The sequence below is a fragment of the Mesoplodon mirus genome, assembly GCF_964341445.2.
Source record: "Mesoplodon mirus genome assembly, chromosome: 4".
NCBI lineage: Eukaryota > Metazoa > Chordata > Mammalia > Artiodactyla > Ziphiidae > Mesoplodon > Mesoplodon mirus.
In genome coordinates, this window is record NC_138979.1 from 121871873 (window position 1) to 121893749 (window position 21877).

General features: G+C 38.4%; 1 protein-coding gene across 7 annotated transcripts in view; it reads left to right on the top strand.

Annotated features, from left to right (window-relative positions):
• The window catches only part of NUBPL (NUBP iron-sulfur cluster assembly factor, mitochondrial), a 347659-nt gene that overhangs the window by 130646 nt on the left and 195136 nt on the right, over positions 1 to 21877 (top strand). For 4 of the 7 annotated variants that reach the window (XM_082618598.1, XM_082618599.1, XM_082618594.1 and 1 more), the window contains exons 4-5: positions 17514 to 17555; positions 20596 to 20686. In XM_082618598.1, coding sequence (XP_082474724.1) covers positions 17514 to 17555; positions 20596 to 20686 — 133 coding nt within the window. The remainder of the gene's footprint in view (positions 1 to 17513; positions 17556 to 20595; positions 20687 to 21877) is intronic. The other 3 variants (XM_082618600.1, XM_082618596.1, XM_082618597.1) reach the window with 1 other exon arrangement.

A 21877-nucleotide genomic window follows, 5' to 3' on the forward strand; every position in this document is an offset into this window, starting at 1 on the left:
AGTGAGGTGGTGGTCAGTATGAGAAGGAGAGTAGCAGCCTTGGAGACCATGTCAGGAATTTTAGAATTTATCCTAAGGACAATGGGAAGCAATTTTAAGCAGGGGATAGACATGATCAGATTTGCTTAAAAATTACTTCAGTGTTGCATGGAGAATGGAGGAGATGTTAGAATGGGCACAGGAGACCAATTTAGGCTATGATGGTAACCTAAGTAGGAGAGCATGGTGATGTCTTGGACTAGTGTTTTGGCAGTGGAAATGAAGGAGAAGGTAAAATTGGTAGGTCTTGACAATGGATTGGATATGAGAGAGGAGAGGAAGAAGTCAGGGATGACCTCCATTCCAGGTTTCTTGATTGTACAACTGAGTTGATGTCAGATACATTTTCCCAATGCATTTGAAAAAGAACGTGCACATTTTCAAGTTTGATATACAGTAGAATTGCCCCTGATTGTGAAAATTCAGCAAATATATTGAACTTTTCCAGTCAACTTTTGGTCAAGATAGAAATGCACGTACTTTTTTTTTAGTCTATACTGTTTTACCTACTAAGGAGTAACCTATGTCTTTGTTTCAGGCTTGCTAATTGTTATAACTGACTGGAGTCCTAGCATTTTTTTAATGGTTTTATTGAAGTATGATTCACATACCATACAATTCATCTATTTGAAGCTTATGATTCAGTGGCTCTTAATATATTCACAGAATTGTGCATCCATCACCATCAATTTTAGAAAATTTTCATTACCCCAAAAAGAAACCCTGTACTGCTTAGCCATTATTCTTCAATCTCCCCATGTACCCCAGCCTTAGGCAACCACTAATTTACTTTCTGTCTCTATAGGTTTGCCTATTTTGGACATTGCATATAAATAGAATCATATAATATATGGTCTTTTGTGACTGACTTCCTTTACTTAGCATAATGTGTTCAAGGTTCATCCATGTCATAGCATGTTTCATTTCCTCATTTCTTTTTATTGCTGAGTAATAATCCATTGTATGCATATAACACGTTTTATTTATCTGTTTCATCAGTTGATGGACATTTGGGTTGTTTCCACTTTTTGGCTATTGTGAATAATGCTGCTGTGAATATTTGTGTATAAGTTTTTTTTGTGTGTGTGTGTGTATGTAAGTTTTTTATGTGGGCATATATTTTCAGTTCTCTTGGGGATATTCCCAGCAGTGGAATTGCTGGGTCATGTGACAACTCTGTTTAACTATTTGAGGAACTGCCAGACTGTTTTCCAGAGTGGGTATACCATTTTACATTCTTACCAGCAGTGTACGAAGGTTCCAGTTTTTCTACATCCTCACCAATACTTACTTATTTTCTGTCATCCTCAGGGGTGTGAAGTGGTTTCTCATTGTGATTTTGAATTGCGTTTCCCAACAGTGTTTCTATTGGGCTAAAATGATAATGAGATAGAAGCAGGGCAATTTACTGGCTGGCATAGAATTTAAGAGAGTAGAGATGAATTGGCATATACAAGTAATTATTTTAAGCATTTTCTAAGGCTTTGCATTGTCTTTCTGGTTCTCATTTAGCAGTTAACAGTTAAAACATTTTATTTTGTACCTTAGGTTCAAAACAGTTTTCAGGTTCCACAAAAATAATTTTCACAAATACCCTAAATATTTTTGTTATAGTTTTTCTTTCTCTTTAAAATACAGTCTTCATCCCTTTTGGCTCCTAAGCAGCGTAGTTGAGAAGGTCTGACTGATTTTGGACAAATTCAAAATTGAACAATCCAAGAACCATCTTGTACCAGACACTGTGTTTACTGTGTTTACATGGGGGCTACCTTCACAAAGCTTCTAGCCTTGTGGGGGAGACAGATACACATATTTATTTACATATAAGGAAGAATGTGGCAAGTGTAGCAGTTGGTGAGTATAAACAGAGTATGTTAATACCAGAGTGGAGAGAAATTAATTCCCGTTTTAAGCAGAGGCGGTAATTTGAAGGCTAGGTAGAATTTTGGCAGGTAGAAAAATAGCAGAAAAGAAGAGAATTTTAGATTGAAGGAACTATGTGAGCAAAGTCATGGAAGCAGGAATTATAGTTTGGAATGAGAAGTAGTCTGTATGGTTATAGTTTAGGGTATATTGGGACAAGAGGGCTCATGGGGGATCCAGCTGAAGATAGACTGGATGCATATGACATGTAAAGGACTTTGGATTTTGTCCTGTAGTCAGTGGGATACTTTAGAAAGTTATCTGCTAGTGTACAGTTCATGATAAAATCTGCGCTTTTCAAAGGTAAGATTTATAGTGATGGTGAAGAACAAATTAGAGACATATTGGAGGTAAGGGAGGCATTTGCAATAGCAAGGGTGAGAACTGACTTATCAACTTAAATTGGCTTAAAAATAGGGGTTTATTATTTCACATAAAAGAAATCTGGAAGTTAACGGGTTGGTTAAAAAGCAGCCCAACTATATCAGGGCTCTGGGATGGCATTTCTGCATTTCTCTTGGTTTAATCTTTATGGTCACAAAATGGTCTTATTCATTCACAAACAGTAAGAAAAAGGGTGGGTTCTCTTACTGTTTCTTGTTGTTATTGTTGTTAGAGAAGAAAACTTTGACCAGGCCACTCCTAGCTTCACCCATCAGGATAGGATCTCATGACTGTGACTTAGCTGCAAAGGAGACTGGGAAAGTGGGGAGTGATATTTTCCACCTTTACAGTGGGAGGTGAGCTCTGCCTGTGAAAACAACAGGTGGGAGTAGGAGTTCTCAGGGCTTAGCAATGAGTAGTATTTGGAGATGCTAATATCCTCCATTTAGTAGTAAAAAGGCAAAGGAACAGACAGATTTAAGAGACAGATTAGAAGGGAAGGAAGAGTTAAAGATTGGCTGTAGGTTTGGTGGTGAATGAAGAGATTGAAATGCCATTTACCAAAATGTATTTCCCTATCTAAAATTGAGTTGACTCCTTAATCTATTAATACCTAGGCCTAGTATCCTGATATCTTACCTTCTAATCACCAACCTAATGGGCTGGGAAGGAGGTTGTTGGAAGTAGTTCGGTGGGTTTTTTTTTTTTTTTTTACATCTTTATTGGAGTATAATTGCTTTACAATGGTGTGTTAGTTTCTGCTTTATAACAAAGTGAATCAGTTATACATATACATATGTTCCCATATCTCTTCCCTCTTGTGTCTCCCTCCCTCCCTATCCCACCCCTCTAGGTGGTCACAAAGCACCGAGCTGATCTCCCTGTGCTATGCGGCTGCTTCCCACTAGCTATCTATTGTACGTTTGGTAGTGTATATATGTCCATGCCACTCTCTCACTTTGTCACAGCTTACCCTTCCCCCTCCCCATGTCCTTAAGTCCATTCTCTAGTAGGTCTGTGTCTTTTTTTTTTTTTTTTTTTTATTATGGTAACATGAATTACCAGACACATACAAGTACCTGATAAATGTTACTTTTTTTGTGTGCTGTGTACAAGAAATGCACTTTATTTTTTTTCTTCCAATTTTATTGAGATATAATTGACATACAGCACTGTATAAGTTTAAGGTGTACAGCATAATGATTTGACTTACAGACATCATGAAATGATTGTCGCAATAAGTTTAGTGAACATCTATCATCTCATATAGATACAAAATTAAAGAAATAGAAAAAAATTTTTTTCCCTTGTGCTCTTATAAGTCTTAGTAGAGGATTCCAGGGATCTTCCCCTGTGACTTGAAATCTAATTCTAGTATGTTAGGTTCCATTGTTTCTACTTGCTCCTAAAGCACTAGCTAAAGGAACAAACAAGGTTGCAGACAGAGTGGAGAGCTTATGCGGTTGACCACTTGGCAAGGGGAGGGTCCCAGATACACATCTGGATCCCAGTGCTCTTGTTCGGGGCCTTGCTGGACTCTGCTGTGAGGTGGCTTGGCTAGTCTGGTCCCTAGGCACCTTGCACTCATCTGCGGAGCTGGAGCTGACCTGCCTGTGCTTTGTTCTTTGGTGTGTCCAGGACCCAGTGCTCTTTCTTGCTGGTTCAGGTCACCTTGGAGTGGCATACCTGTCTGAATCTTGCCTACAACCTCCATCTGACTCCTAGCTTAGGGTGAACACTCTGTCCTCACAACGATGACCTCTGGTTCTCAAATCAGCTACCTTCCTAGTCCTCCATGGTGTATGTGGTGGCCTCTAGGCCCCAGCCAAAGGGAGCTCAGAAGGGATAAATAAGGCCTGTTTCCATTTAACCTCCGTGCACCATCGTTTTTATTTTTATTATTTATTTTTTGGGCTGTACCACTCGGCATGCAGGATCTTCTTCTCTGACCAGGGATCAAACCTGAGCCCCCTACAATGGAAGCATGGAGTCTTAACCACTGGACCCCCAGGGAAGTCCCGCACCATCGTTTTTAATCTGCTATGACCATTTCTTGAAGGAGCAAGGACACTTAGTGGAGCAGTTTGCTCCCTGAGTACTAAATGGGGGAGAGGGCACAAACTCTCTCTGCTTTCTGTTTAACAGCAACTTCCTGATATAAGCCCTAACAGGGCAGACCAGATCACATGTCCCCTTTGTCTCTCTCTTTTTTTTAAATTTTTTTTATTTATTTTTTTATTTTTTTTTGTTGCTTTATAACAAATTTAATCAGTTATACACATACATATGTTTCCATATCCCCTCCCTTTTGCATCTCCCTCCCAACCTCCCTATCCCACCCCTCCAGGCAGTCACAAAGCAGCGAGCTGATCTCCCTGTGCTATGCGGCTGCTTCCCACTAGCTATCTACCTTACGTTTGGTAGTGTATATATGTCCATGCCACTCTCTCACTTTGTCACAGCTTACCCTTCCCCCTCCCCATGTCCTTAAGTCCATTCTCTAGTAGGTCTGTGTCTTTATTCCCATCTTACCCCTAGGTTCTTCATGACATTTTTTTTCTTAGATTCCATATATATGTGTTAGCGTACAGTATTTGTCTTTCTCTTTCTGACTTACTTCACTCTGTATGACAGACTCTAGGTCCATCCACCTCACTACAAATAACTCAATTTTGTTTCTTTTTATGGCTGAGTAATATTCCATTGTATATATTTGCCACATCTTCTTTATCCATTCATCCGATGATGGACACTTAGGTTGCTTCCATCTCCTGGCTATTGTAAATAGAGCTGCAATGAACATTTTGGTACATGACTTTTTTTGAGTTATGGTTTTCTCAGGGTATATGCCCAGTAGTGGGATTGCTGGAAAAAATCTAGAAACAATAAATGCTGGAGAGGGTGTGGAGAAAAGGGAACACTCTTGCACTGCTGGTGGGAATGTGAATTGGTACAGCCACTGTGGAGAACAGTATGCAGGTTCCTTAAAAAACTACAAATAGAACTACCATACGACCCAGTTCGGTGGTTTTCAAGGGCTACTCCTTGGACCAGTGCCAGCTTGCTGCGTAAGAATCAGCTGGGGAGCTTGTTAAATAAATCAGAATCTCTGAGAATTTGATTATTTTAGGTCTGGGATTTGACCATCAATTTTGTTAACAAGCTCCCCAGGTAATTCTGATGCACAGCTAGGTTTAGGTGTATTTGGTAGGAAAAATGTGGACTTTGGTTTTAGACAAACCTGAATTTAAATCCCAACTCTTCACTTACTAACTGTGTGAACTTGGGCAAGGCACTTGACCTCACAGTGCTCAGGTCCCTCATCTGTGAAATGTGTAACAACAACAATAATAGCTACTTTACATAGCTTTTGTGAAATATACAGTATATATGTAACATGTCTAGCATAAATGCTGGCATATAGTAAGGATTCAGTAACTGGCTATTTTTATATGTCTTAGCCTGTAGTAAGTACTGGGTATTTGATTTAGCAAAGAAACAAATTTCTGTAAAGCTACAACAAAAAGAAAATAAGAAGCAAATATAATAAATTGCTTTTCTTGTTGCTTAGTATCCATTGTAATCAATAGCTGATTTTTTTTGGCCCAGCCAAACATCTTCTAAGCTTGAGCATGTAAACTTTGTTTATTTTCTTAACTGCATTTTTGGCTGTGTCTGTTCTGTGTAATCTATATAAGTATATAATTTGAAAATCAGCAAATATACCAAAAACTCTAATCTAATTTCTGTGAAATACATTACTTAATATTTAGTAGAGCCTATTTTTCACAGTAATCTCTTATAAAACCTTAAAGTAGGCAGGATTCTTTCTCTTATAAAACAAAACACAGTTCGGATGAAAGCAATAAGTGCACATTAAGGATCATTTTGTTATTCTCAAAGCTTGTTGCCTGGGTTAATAATTAGAATGTTATTGTGGATGATTGTCTTGTGTGATAAATTATTACTCACTGAGAATGAATGCTCGTTTTTCCTGTTTCAGTGCATAAAGAGGTCTTGGTGAAAGGGAGAAAAGACACTAACATTGGGTATTTACTTTGTGCTAGGAAGTTGACTTAATGTCTCATAGGAGAGGGGCACCATGCTGTAGGGGTACCTGTGGACTCTGAAGGCATGCTGCCTGGGTTCCTATCCCAGCTCCTGCACTTACAGCTGTGTGACTTTAGGTAAATTACTAATCTTTGCGTGCCTTGACATTATAGTGTACACCTGCCTCATGAAGTAGTTGTGAGGATTACATAAGCTAACATACCTACAGTATTTAGGAAGTACGTGGCTTATGGTTCTGTGTAACTGTTAACTGTTCTTTAAGTTTCACAAATTCACACTGTTCTGCAGTCTCACAAAAATCCTGTAAGGTGTGTATCTTCTTAATCTTTATTTTGTAGGTAAGAAAACTGAGGTTTGGTGAGGTTAGTAACTTAGCAATTGCCCATCTATTTACTGATGCAAATCCCAGATAGCTTTTTCGTGCATTCTACTATGCCTTTAATAAGTTAGTTAATTTTTTAAAAATCCTAAAAATAATAATTACTTATGTGAGTCATATGGTATTTAAACAAAAATATTTATTTATCTGGCTGAGGCATGCGGGATCTTTAGTTGTGGCATGTGGGATCTAGTTCCTTGACCAGGGATTGAACCCAGGCCCCCTGCATTGGGAGCGTGGAGTCTTAGCCACTGGACCATCAGGGAAGTCCCCATATGGTATTAAGTAATGTTGTTTTTCAATTATCAAAAAAACATTTTTACTACTTAGGAATAGAATTAATAGATGAATCATTTTTGAACTTCAAGTTAGGTGTTAATATTTTGAAAAACATTTGTCATTGATCCTCACTTAAAAATATTGCATCGGGCTTCCCTGGTGGTGCAGTGGTTGAGAGTCCGCCTGCCACTGCAGGGGACACGGGTTCGTGCCCTGGTCCAGGAAGATCCCACATGCCGCGGAGCGGCTAGGCCCGTGAGCCATGGCCACTGAGCCTGCGCATCTGGAGTCTGTGCTTCACAACAGGAGAGGCCACAACAGTGAGAGGCCCGCGTACCGCAAAAAAAAAAAAAAAAAAAAAAATATATATATATATATATATATATGTATATATATATATATATATATATATATATATATATATATTGCGTCAAGGGTTGTGGAGAAAAGGGAACCCTTGCACATTGTTGGTGGGAATGTAAATTGGTGCAGCCACTGTGGAAAACAGTATGAAGTTTCCTCAAAAAACTAAAAATAGAACTATCATATGATACAGCAATTTCACTGCTTGGTATATATTCCAAGAAAACAAAAACACTAATTTGAAAAAATGTGCGCACCCCAGTGTTCATAGCAGCGTTATTTACAAAAGCCAAGATATGGAAGCAACCTAAGTATCCATTAATATCAAGAGATGAATAGATAAAGAAGATATATATCCAATGGAATACCACTCAGCCACAAAAAATAATGAAAAAATATATATACTGTAAAAAACATGTAAAGTATACTGTATATTACAGTAGGTATTTAATTGTAATTATATAAATATAACTTGGGTTTAGGTAATACATCATTTTATACTTGATGATCATAATGGTACCTTGAGGGTTTTCCATAGTTTTGGAACTTTATTTGTTGTGTAGTTATATAAATATTTGAATACAATACAATTGTTTATTTCACTCATGATATGGATGCATCTGTGATTAACTGAATTATCTAAATCCTCAAGGTTCATACATTTTATGGAATATATAAACAGTTTTGCTTGCTGACAGGTCACCACTAATGTATATAAATAGTATTAACTGACTTGAGACATGTGTGTCTACTTCTCTGGTATCTTTTATAAGAATAATTCAGTGTACTGAGTAAGAAACTTAATGTCAAATATTAAAGTGAAAGATAAGGCCGTGTTTTTTTTTTTAATTAATTGTGTAACAGAGGGTTGGGAGTGTGTAACTAGACTCTAAAGCCCACCTTGTATTCGGAATTTTTCCTTACTTACCCTTCCTCCTCCTCCATAAGCACACAGACACACGCACCGCACTTACCAAGCACGATAAAATAACAGTACGGTTTTATAAGGTAATTTTCAGAAGGTAGAAGCCCCAAACTGCTTTTCCCCTCTATTTTCTGTATGGTTTTAGGTAGAAAGCATTATGCACAATATGCTTTGAAATTTCCCATTAGAAGCAGTAGCAATTTTGTTTTGAATAGCTCTTAAGAAGCTGTTGGCTGTGTGTTTCCTTCTCAGCACTCTTTGGCCTACCTTTTAAATTGCTTTTGGTAAAGTGCAGCTTGCTGCCAGTAATTCGTTCTCTCACTTTGGGATGGAATGGAAGTTGCTGAATTTGTTGTGAGTTAGAAAGAGAACAGTTACCCAAATTTTACATTTAGTATATTCTTCCTTAGTTTCATTTAGTTTGTAACATGTTGGTAGCAAAACTGGTACACATCCTTTGAATTTCATGACCTGATTCTGTACAATAAGAAGTTATCCAGATCTTTCTTACAGAACAGTCTGTCTTTTTTTCTTAATTATTCTCCCCTTCCTCCCTAACTTGGCTTTCACCAATTCATTTTTCCTTTCTCAATTTTTTTTTCTCAGTAATTTATTTCCCCCATCACATCTCCTTGAGGAATAAGGAGGCCCCTAAATCCTCAGTAGGGCAGTGTTAGAAGGGTAGCTGAGAAGAGAGCAGAGGGCACATGAAGACATGGGTTTTAAAACCAGCTGCTTGGCTCCTGTGATTTTGAGTCTGGAGGGTATATCAGGTGCTCTGTTTACATCTGATTCCTGTGGTTGCTGCATTGCTTTTATTTGCAAGGGCTGCTATCAGAATTGTGAATGCTCTTCCCTGCACTGCAGTTTAGTTAAGGACATTCCGAAGGAATCGATGTTGGTTTTCAGTGCTTTTCCTGCAGTACCTTATCTGATTTGGGAAAGGTTCTTGTTTGGTTAGGTTTCTAGGTCTTAAGGCTTAGATTCTGTCAAAAAAGTGGCTGGTTGATGTTGCAGATAAGATGACTATTATTTTTAGGGGTTAGTATCTAGAAGTATCTTTTTCTGCATTTGTATTACCATGGTGATAGAAGTCTTCCTAATTTTTCTCTGATTTTGAAGACTACTTACTAAGAGCATCAATACTTTTTTTCCCCTTTAATTAAAAGGCCAAGGATTCAAGATTTTTCTTTCCTTAATCTTAGTTGTTTTACTCCTCATTTACTTTCTCTGTTACTTACTAGATGAAAATGTGGGACTTAAGGGAATTGCTTCTTGTTAAAGAAGATGTTGCTTGTCTGCTCTGGAAAGGAAAACACACACACACACACACACACACACACACACACAAAACTCCTATGCAGCCACTTTATGTGTAAAACCCTGGATTGAACCTAAACTTGGTAGTGAGTGGGTTTAAAACCTGCCCTCTTTTTAATGAGCCCTTTCATACCGGATTGTGTCCTTAGTTTTCAAAGATTTAGGTAGTGTACTTTTTTTTTTAAGGTAATATACTCTTATCATATTTTTTTTTACAGCAGCCCACTATAGCCAGTCTTTGCACTAGATTTTATTCCATGAAGTTCCATTTTTCTGGAGTTGAGATCAATAGGAAAATGAAGATGACACTGGATTTTCTTGGGGGAAAAGTGGTGGTTAGGAATAGACCACAAGGAAATTTATGACCCTTTCTTTAACACCAGAATGTTTTAATCTTTACCTACATTAGTTAATTTTGAATCCTATAACTTAAAACGTTAGTATAGAGGTATTAGGAGAGGGAATTTCATGAACTCATAGAATGTTAGAGCTTAAGAGGGGCCGTAGGGATCATATAGTAATCAACCCTGATACTCTACAGAGGAACAAATGGAGGTTTGTTCATTCATTCATTAGTTCATCTATTCATCCATCCATTCATTAAATGGATATTTATCTTATGATTACTGTTTAAGGTGCTTGGAGATATCCTTACCCTTATGGAGTTTACAATAAGTAGATATTAGACATCATAAGTAAGTTAAATAGTATGTTAGAAAGTGATAAAAGTAGTCTGAAATAAGGGGGAGGGAAAATGCTTGTGTGTGAGGGGCGGTTCGCACTTTAACATAGGGTAAGCTCCACTGAAAATATGACATTTGAGCAGAAACGTGAACAAGGTGAGAGTGTAGTCTGTGTGACTATCTGTGGGAAGATTGTGTCAGGCAAAAGGAACAGCCAGTTCAAAGGCTACTAAGTGGGAGCATGTCTAGCTTATTATTCAAGGAATAGTGAAAAGCCCACTGTGGCCCCTGGAGTAAGAAGTGGACTGGAGTAATAACAGGTGAGGAAAGTTAACAGGGCTGGGAGGCAGGGGTATGGGGAGCTGGATAGATTATGTGGGGTCTGGTGAATTGTCGTAAGGACTTTGGCTTTTCATGAGTGAAATGCAGGAGGGGGTGTCAGTGAAGGGTTTTGAGCAGACATGATCTGACTTATGTTTCAACTCTGAATCATTCTTACTGCACTGTTGAGAAGAGATGCCAGGGTAGGGTTGCTAGATTTAGCAAATAAAAATATAGGACACCCACTCAATTAAATTTGAATTTTAGATAAACAACGAATAATTTTTTATATGCATATGTCCCATGCAATATGTGACTGGCTATTTACCCATGTGGCAGAATGTGAACTACTTTTTTATAGTTAAAAAAAAAACCCTCTTCATTGTTACTGTTGATTACTGTAGATCACTGTTACTCTGATCCTGCTGGCCCCAAGACGTGGGGCCTTATAGCAAATTTTCATCTTTGCCTTTCCATACTATCTATATTACTGTTTTTCACCTTGCGGTCATCTTATACCCTAGAGTGTTACAATGCAGTTTGTTGGACCCCAGCCCAGACGTACTGAATCAGAATTTCTTGAGATAGAACGGAGTCTCTCTCCACGACTGCCTATTGTTCTAGATTCTAGGTACAGCAGTGAATAAAACACACAAAATTCCTTACCCTAGTGAAATTAACATTCTAGTGGGGAGACACAATAAACAAGATAAATAAGTAAATATATAGTATGTTAAATATTGATATAGGTGCTAAGAAGAAAGGAAAAGCAGGAATGGGAGTAGGAAATATGCAGTGTTATGATGAGGGAGTTGCAGTTTTAGAGAGAGTGACCAGTGAAGGCCTCACTACATGGTGATGTTTGAATCAAGACTTGAAAGAAGTGATGGAGAGAACCAGGTGGATACCTGGGGGGATGGATTCTTGGCTGAAGGAACGGCATCTACAAAAGTCCTAAAGCAGGTGCATACCTGGTGTCTTAAATACACTGCAGGGAGCAACGTGTCTGGAGTGGAGTGAAAAGGGGAAAAACAGTAGGGGATGAGATGAGAGAGATAAAGGGGAATGGTTAGTGATTGTTAGCAGTTAGGCTTTATGGTATGTTGGAAAGAGATTTGGAAGCTAGCTCCAGCTATGACATTTATCTCTGGGCCTGTTTCTTCTTCACTAAAAAGCGGTCAGAAGACTACGATGATCTCTTAGGTGTTTTTTTGTTTGTTTTTGTTGTTCTAAAATAGTCTTTAATTTGATACTCTTCCATTTCTACCTTTCCAGCTTGTTTACAAACAGTTTATCATTTGGGATTCTTCTGTACTTTTCACGAGCTCATCTCTGTTTACCCTCTGTCCAGCCACGTGAACTTTTTCCTTTATGTTGCCCTTGTTCCTCTTCTTTCTTAACTGAAATTGAAGATTCAGACAGTCCTTTGATAAGTAGTAGGAAATTGTTCTCTTATAACTGTCCAACCATTACCTCTTCTGACATTCAGATTCTTATTTAATGTTAGGTAATAGAATTAAGAAACATATTTTTCTCTACTGAGAGATGAAAATTCTTGTGAATGGCAGCTTGATTTAAAGCTAGGTAGAGAGAGAAGAAAGTAGAGGCTTGATTCAACTTTAAATTGAATAAATCCTAGTTGCCAGTCCAAGATTAAGTGTAATGTAATGTGTAGAGACTTATGTGATTCTTAACTGGATACCTCTGTGGAAAGGACACATTTGAGTAGGTCTTAATCTTAAATGAATGTTTACTTACAAACGTTGGGGTGGGCCACTCTAAGACGTTGTTTTGATGGGTTCTATTAGCACATGACATGGATAAAAAGAACATCATGAAGCTTTACAATCTTCTTTAGTGTAAATTCTGTTGGAAGAACAAAGCAGTATCAAAACTCTTGTCAGTGCCTTTGAAATCCAACACACAAAAAATAGGACTTGTAGGCTCTCAAATTGCAGCTTTCATGCAGTGGTAATGAAACAGTATAATCACTCTGAATAATTCTGCCACCTTTTTACAGGTCTCACAGGGTATTATGAATTATAAAGAAACAAATCCCCAAACCTAGTATGTTGGGGTTTGATCTGTCTTCTTTTTGTCATCTGTTAGACTTTGAGTACTGCAGGAGAGTTAGAAGAAAGGGTACCAACATATTAGGTTAAGTTTATGGTGACATTAAAGATGGCAATCCTACTTTACAACAGTACATGTATAGTTATATTTGCTAATAATCATTTTCTTTTTCTGTTGTGTATTTGGTGAGGCTTTTGTGGTGATTATTCTTTTGGGCCTGGCTGAAATTAATGATAAAGAAAACCCTGATTGGAGTTTTCTTGACTAAATATAATTATTTTAGGTGGAATAAGTTGGAAAGGATTCACAAAACTTAGTTAGTTGGACACCCAGCTGCATATGTTTATTTATAGCCTCTATGTTTCTCATTTATTTTCCTACAATATAAAACTGTTTGAAAGTTTAATTTGAAAAACTGTTTATACACTTAAAATAGGAGCCTATTTAAAAACAATGGAGTAAATTATGAAAAACAAATGAGGTTTATTTGGCATCTTTTGAACGTTACTGAATTCTAGACTTGAAAATATGTGTAGGCTGCTTTTTGTACTTGTAATTTTATCAGTCAGTAGCTGTGCCAAAATCAAAGTACAGTATGCTTTAATTAATACAGGGTTTGGTGTTTCTACTTAATGGACACTGATTTTATTCACAATATATAAAATTAAAGTAAGACATGCTAACTTAGTTCCAGTGAAACAGCCTGAAAAATGTGCCCTTTATTATTTTTGAAAACTAGCCAATTAAGGATGAGGAAGTAGATCTTTACTGAGGTAGCTCCTCTGACACTAAAAGAGATGATTGTGTCCTGTCTGACCTTGGCTTTACAAAAATTACATTGTTGGGTGATTGAATAACTTTGTCATGGAAAAGCTTATTTTCTAAATCAGCGTTGGCAAACTATGACCTATGGACTAAATCCTGCCTGTATTTGTAAATAAAGTTTTATTGGAACATAGCCATGCTCATTCATTTACGTGTTGTCTGTGGCTGCTTTGGTGCTACAATGGCAGTGTTGAATAGTTGCAGATCAAATGATCCACAAGGCTTAAAATATTTCCTTTTTCTTTTTTTAACATCTTTATTGGAGTATAAGTGCTTTACATTGTTGTGTTAGTTGCTGCTGTATAACAAAGTGAATCAGCTATATGTATACATGTATCCCCATACCCCTCCCTCTTGCATCTTCCTCCCTCCCTCCGTATCTCACCCCTCTAGGTGCTCACAGAGCACCGAGCTGATCTCCCTGTGCTATGCGGCTGCTTCCCACTAGCTTCTATTTTACATTTAGTAGTGTGTATATGTCAGTGTCACTCTCTCACTCTGTCCTAGCTTACCCTTCCCACTCCGCGCATCCTCAAGTCTGTCTCTACGTCTGTGTCTTTATTCCTGTCCTGCCCCCAGGTTCATCAGAACCACTTTTTTTTTTATTAGATTCCATATATATGTGTTACCATACAGTATTTGTTTTTCTCTTTCTGACTTACTTCACTCTGTATGACAGACTCTAGGTCCATCCAACTCACTACAAAAAACTCAATTTTGTTTCTTTTTATGGCTGAGTAATATTCCATTGTATGTATGTGCCACATCTTCTTTATCCAGTCATCTGTCAATGGACAGTTAGGTTGCTTCCATGACCTGGCTATTGTAAATAGTGCTGCAGTGAACACTGGGGTGCGTGTGCCTTTTGAATTATGGTTTTCTCTGGGTATATGCCCAGGAGTGGGATTGCTGGCTCATATGGTAATTCTATTTTTAGTTTTTTAAGGAACCTCCATACTGTTCTCCATAGTGGCTGTATCAATTTACATTCCCACCAAGAGTGCAAGAGGGTTCCCTTTTCTCCACACCCTCTCTAGCATTTGTTGTTTGTAGATTTTCTGATATGCCCATTCTAAGTGGTGTGAGGTGATACCTCACTGTAGTTTTGATTTGCATTTCTCTTATAATTAGTGATGTTGAGCAGCTTTTCATGTGCTTCTTGGCCATCTGTATGTCTTCTTTGGAGAAATGTCTATTTAGGTCTTCTGCCCATTTTTGGATTGGGTTGTTTGTTTTTTTGATATTCAGCACATGAGCTGCTTGTATATTTTGGAGATTAATCCTTTGTCAGTTGCTTCGTTTGGAAATATTTTCTCCCATTCTGAGGGTTGTCTTTTTGTCTTGTTTTCCAAGATTTTGGATCATCTTTACTATCATTACTCTGAATTCTTTTTCAGGTAGACTGCCTATTTCCTCTTCATTTGTTTGGTCTGGTGGGTTTTTACCTTGCTTCTTCAGCTGCTGCGTATTTCTCTGTCTTCTTATTTTGCTTAACTTACTGTGTTTGGGGTCTCCTTTTAGCAGGCTGCAGGTTCGTAGTTCCCGTTGTTTTTGGTGTGTGCCCCCAGTGGGTAAGGTTGGTTCAGTGGGTTGTGTAGGCTTTCTGGTAGAGGGGACTGGCTCCTGTGTTCTGGTGGATGAGGCTGGATCTTGTCTTTCTGGTGGGCAGGACCACATCTGGTGGTGTGTTTTGGGGTGTCTGTGACCTTATTATGATTTTAGGCAGCCTCTCTGCTAATGGGTGAGGTTGTGTTCCTATCTTGCTAGTTGTTTAGCATGGGGTGTCCAGCACTGGAGCTTGCTGGTCATTGAGTGGAGCTGGGTCTTAGTGTTGAGATGGAGATTTCTGGGAGAGCTCTCACCGATTAATAATTACATGGGGCCAGGAGGTCTCTGGTGGTCCAGTGTCCTGAACTCGGCTCTCTCACCTCCAAGGCTCAGGCCTGACACCTGGCCAGAGCACCAAGACCCTGTCAGCCACAGAGCTCAGAAGAAAAGGGAGAAATAAAAGAAAGAAAGAAAGAAAAAAGTAAAATAAAATGAAGTTATTAAAATAAAAAATATTATTAAAATAAAACAATTTTTAAAAGTAGTTTAAAAAATAAAAGAAGAGAGCAACCAAACCAATAAACAAATCTACCAGTGATAACAAGTGCTAAAAACTAAACTAGGATAACCACATAAATCAGAAACCAGTCGATCGCATACAGCAAACCCCAAGTCTACAGTTGCCCCCAAGGTCCACCGCCTCAATTTTGGGATGATTCATTGCCTATTCAGGTATTCCACAGATGCAGGGTACATCAAGTTGATTGTGGAGATTTACTCCATTGCTTCTGAGGCTGCTGGGAGAGATTTCCCTTTCTGTTCTTTGTTCGCACAGCTCCCGGGGTTCAGCTTTGGATTTAGACCCGCCTCTGCATGTAGGTCACCTGAGGGACATCTGTTCCTGCCCAGATAGGACCAGGTTAAAGTAGCAGCTGATTAGAGGGCTCTGGCTCACTCAGGTTGGGGGGAGGAAGGGGTACAGAATGCGGGGCGAGCCTGCAGCGGCGGCAGAGGCTGGCATGACGTTGCACTAGCCTGAGGCGTGCCGTGTATTCTCCCGGGGAACTTGTCCCTGGATCACGGGACCCTGGCAGTGGTGGGCTGCATGGGCTCCTGGGAGGGGAGGTGTGGATAGTGACCTGTGGTTGCACACAGGCTTCTTGGTGGTGGCAGCAGCTGCCTTAGTGTCTCATGCCCGTCTCTGGGGCCCGCGCTGATAGCCGCGGCTCGCGACTGTCTCTGGAGCTCTGATTCCCCTCTCCTCGGCACCCCGAAACAATGGTCTCTTGCCTCTCCGGCAGCTCCAGACTTTTCCCCGGACTCCCTCCCGGCTAGCTGTGGCTCACTAGCCCCCTTCAGGCTGTGTTCACACAGCCAACTCCAGTCCTCTCCCTGCGATCCGACCTCCAAAGCTGGAGCCTCAGCTCCCAGCCCCCGCCTGCCCTGGCGGGTGAGCAGACAAGCCTCTCGGGCTGGTGAGTGCTGGTCAGCACCGATCCTCTGTGTGGGAATCTCTCTGCTTTGCCCTCCGCACCCCTGTTGCTGTGCTCTCCTCCCCGACCCCGAAGCCCCCCCACTCCGCCATCCGCGGTCTCCGCCCGTTCCTAGCTCCCTCCCACTGGTGCAGGTCCCGTCCCTATTCTTTTGTCTGTTTTTTCTTTTTACTTTTGCTCTACCCAGGTACGTGGGGAGTTTCTTGCCTTTTGGGAGGTCTGAGGTCTTCTGCCAGCATTCAGTAGGTGTTCTGAAGGAGTTGTTCCACATGTAGATGTATTTCTGATGTAGTTTTGAGGAGGAAGGTGATCTCCACGTCTTACTCTTCCGCCATCTTGAAGGTCCTCTCAAAATATTTCCTATTATTTGGCCCTTTAGGGAGAATCATGCTGACTTTTGCTTTTTATCTAAGTTTTTTGTAGACAGATCATGTTCAAGTTATGGTGGAGGTTTATGTGGTTGGTATTTTTGTGTTTAATTTTCCATTCTGCTTCATTCTAAGAAAGAATACTTAAAATCATTTTGAGTGTTAGTTTCCAGGTTTCTCATCAAAAGTAGGTATAATACCACCTTACAGGGTTGCCATGAGGAGTCAATGAGAAATGTAAATAAAATCCTTACCAGAGTGCCTGGCACCCCGGAGGAATTCAAGTGGTGGGGAGATATAATCAGGGAAAGTCTAGGTGTTTATTTAGGTGATTTAGGATGGCATGTTTTTAGAGATTCTGATTTGTCCACAGAGCTGGCTGTGGAAGCCTAGTTTATCCAGGTTCTTAATATAACATTGCTGATTAACTTCCCTCCATCCTTTTCCTCCTCCCTCCTTTCCTGTGTCCCTCTTTCCCTTTCTCTTTCCTCTCCTCCTGCTGACCTTTGTATGTTGCAGGAAAAATGGGGTGTGAGAGCCTGGTCATGTCCCAGCTCTTGGGTGAGTATCTGGGATGGGCCACCAAGTGAGAGTCCTTGACTTTGTGCAGGAAAAAGTTCAAGAGCAAACGAGCCATAATAAAATGAAAGCAGGTTTATTTAGAGAGAGACACACTCCATCTTAGAAGGTGAGAGGTGGCCCCAGGACATGGAGTCCTCTTGAAAAGTGAGTGGTGCTGGGCTGTGGGGGGTGGTTAGTTTTTATGGGCTGGGTAATTTCGTATGCTAATGAGTGGGAGGAATATTCTAATTTCCAGGAGTTGGGACATCACCTACTTTTTGGCCTTTTACAATTGGCCTGGGAACTCTCATGGCACCTGTGGGTGTGTCATTTAGCATATGCTAATGTATTACAATGAGTGCATATTGAGGCTCAGGATATACTGGAAGTCAAATCTTCTGCTATCTTGGGCCTAGTAGGTTCTAATCAGTTTTGGTCATATCCTTTTCTTCTTAATGGTTGTGTAATTCTTTTAATGGTTGTGCCCTGCCCCCTTTCCTTCCTGTCTCAGTACCTTTCTCTCCCCTGTTTCCTTTTTGGTATATATAAGCATTAGTACTGAATTTAGTTGGTCAGTAGAGTCTTGTAGAGAGTATGCAGAGAACCTAACACACAGAGGATTTTCCATTATTCTTAGTTCCATTCTCCAGGAAATAGAGGAACTCTGTCATCTTGTGATCTGCCTCCCTGCCCTCTTTATTCTTATTTGTTAATGTGTATTAGCAGCTATGTAGGTATATGTAAAATCCATTCCTACCACAGCAAATTTTAGGGCAGATCTTCAGGTTTGTCTTACCCCATGATGCCAAGGACTCACTTTTAGACAAGCACGGTTTTCTTCTACAAGGCAGGACAGATAGATGATAAATTCTCCCTAACATTTTGAAGGAAACTTGAAATCTAGTGATGATAAAATTGACCCTCGCAGTCTTACACTGCAGGCACTCACTTAGTTGTTTTCTTGTTTCATGAAAACATAAATTTAAATTTACTTGACAGGTATTTTTAGAAGATTAATTTGAAAACTGAGACCTAACCCTTTCAAGTTATTCTAAAACAACATTAATATAAATGATAGCAAGGAAAAAGAATCTTAGAATATTTTTTGTTTTTATTGGCATTATTATTTTATGGCTGCATTAATTTTGTAGGTGTCACAAGAAAACATATGGAAAAGAGGTGTTAGGTATAGCATTAGCAGACCCATAGATAATAGTTAACAATTATCCACATTGCTTAAGGTTTTAGGCCCCCTCATTTGAAAATGTTTTTATCTGTAGTGAATTTAATTCTATTTTTAATTCAACTAAATTCTTTTGTTTGTGGTTTAAAAAGGAGTTAAAATCAGTGAGAATTTCTCAATGAATGTTCCTACCTTTTTAAAGCTACTGACTGACCTAAATTTAGTTCCAGTGCTTACATACATCAAAAAGGAAACAGAGGAGAGAAAGGTGTGAAGATCAGTAGGAAGAGAGGAAAGAGAAAGGGAAGGAGGGACACAGGAAAGGAGGGAGGAGGAAAAGGATGGAGGGAAGTTAATCAGCAATGTTATATTAAGAACCTGGATAAACTAGGCTTCCACAGCCAGCTCTGTGGACAAATCAGAATCTCTAAAAACATGCCATCCTAAATCACCCAAATAGACACCTGGACTTTCCCTGATTATTTCTCCCCACCACTTGAATTCCTCCGGGGTGCCAGGCACTCTGGTAAGGATTTTATTTACATTTCTCATTGACTCCTCATAGCAACCCTGTAAGGTGGTATACCTACTTTGATGAGAAAGCTGGAAACTAACACTACAAATGATTTTTTTTTAAGTATTAAACCCAAATTTTATATATCACCATTCTATTAAAGGTAATGTGTCCTTCCTCCTTTCTCATTTATTTTACAGTAAGCTGAGATTTCTGGTAGAGGGAGATATTAATCCCAATCCTCTGTGAGTCACACAGGGACATTAAATGATTTTCTTAGAATTGCAGTTTGAGTCACTGTAAAGTTAGGGACATAAATTTGAATGTACCTTGTTTGTCTATTTTTAGGCACCAGACAGTGAGGTTTAACAGGTAATTTTGTGTCTGGAAATAGGTAGATAACGTGGAAGATGAGAGATTGTTTAGTTTAAAAAAATTTTTTTTGAGAGGTTAAGAGTTTTATCTTGCCAGGATACAGGGAGAGAGTTGTATGTCTTGGGGAAACATAACTCAAAGGCATATAGTTAGTATTAGCATTCTGTTTGCTTGTATATGAGAAAAACCAATAACATTGATTTAATCTGTGAAAGAAGAAAGGGGGGGTGGGGGGAGAAGAAAAAAAGACATATTTGGGAATAGTGAATTTTGTTTGTCTTTCTTTGTTAACCTGCTGATTAACTGTCAGCTAGCAAAGAGACCAGTTGGGATATTCTGCCCTTGGGCAGCTGGGTGGATCATCAAGGAAAACAGTTTTAGTTGTTTATGAATTCTCTGGAAGACTTCCGGTTTTTAACTGTGACTGGCACTTAAGAGGTTGTGTCTGTACTATGTCTGCTGCCATCCTCGTTAGCATTTCCATGCCAGATTTCCATCAGCATTTCTCACTTGCTTTAATTATGGTCTTGTTTCTATGCTTTTTTCCCTTCATTTTGTATTCTTTGGTGTGTTAGATGGTCTTTCCAAAAGTTAATGCTCCTTCTTGCTGGGGTTATGTTTGCTGTTGTAAACCATTATTTTAACATTGTGTGCAAGTAGTTTGTTAGTTTTCAGATCAAAAGGTCTTAGTCTGTTTGTGAGTGTATGGGAGATCTGAACCACAATGTTTAAAGTGGATGCAGTGGATTTCTTTAGTCAGTTACCTAGAAGAGATTAGTAAACCAACAAACAATATTTACCCTGAGCAGTTTATGTTCTTTTACCTTACTGTTGCTTTGAAAGTTTAGGTTATGATTTTGGAATATTTTGCAAATTGTCTTTTCTGTAGTCAGACCTGCTGTTTCTGTGCACTTTATCTTTGATGAAGAGTGGGGAAAAATTTGACAGTAAATTCTATTTTCTTACAGTCAAAGGCTGTTGGTTTGCTAGATGTGGATGTGTATGGCCCTTCTATTCCGAAGATGATGAATCTGAAAGGAGATCCAGAATTATCACAAAGTAAGTGAAGAAGAGAGAAGCAGTATGACAACAGTTACACTTCTGTTTAGTGCCTGCGGAGTGTCAGGCATTGTGTCACGCACCTGTGTACCTTATACACACTATAATATAATAATTCCGAAATCAGATGCGAGGCCAGACTGTCTGGGTTTAAATTCTAACTCTGTCATTGATTAACCATGTCGCTTTGAATGAATTGTCCAACCTCTTCGTGCCTCAACACCTCCATGTGTACATAGCGTTAACAATTGTACTTACCAGACAGAATTGCTGTACATAATAGCTCAATTACAAAGTTGCTGTAAGTGTAGTGCGTTCAAAGCACAGTGCTTTGCACACCATAAGTGGTCAAATTCAGCTCATCATCCTCTCTGTATATAAAAATGTGTGAATGTATGGGGGTATTTGAGTAGAAAGTATCTAATATATTTGTGTTAGAAGAGCTGAAAATTATTTTCTCTAATCAGATATTTGTTATATTTGTCTTAAAGTGTTTTTGAAAAAACCATAAGACTTTAGTTTCTCTCCCCAGCCTTCACTGCCATCAATAGGACAGAGTAATTTTTTGAGTAAATCTTTAATATTTATTTAATATTAATATTATTTATATTTAATATTATAGATATTATAAATTATTTTATATTTATTTATATATTTAATATATATTTAAATATTTTATATACATTTAATATTTTATATATATAATATATAAATATATATAATTTTATATATTTATATTTAATATTAATATAAATTAATATTTATGATATTAATATTTAATAATATTTAATATTGATATACTAAATCTTTAATATTTTGAGTAAATCTTTAATAATACAAGATTATTTAATAATCTTGTTATTATATTTTCTTACAAAGCTATTAAATATAAAGGTTCAAGAACAAGGAAATTCTATGATCAAAAAATGAAAAATTGGAACAACTGGTAGGTCTTCTTGAAAAATAGTTTTCAATGAAATTAGTTTATTAAAATTTATTTCTAATTATAGTAAGAGTATAAAATTGAATAATATCTTTTGTTTCTTATTAGACCTTTTATTGTCCATGAATCTAGGACAAAATGCCTGTATTTAATGCAGGGTATTTATTGGATTTTCTGGGTACATAATAGAAGTTTTTTTTTTTTATCATTGCCATTAAAAGTTAGGTAATTAGACACTGTCTGCTATT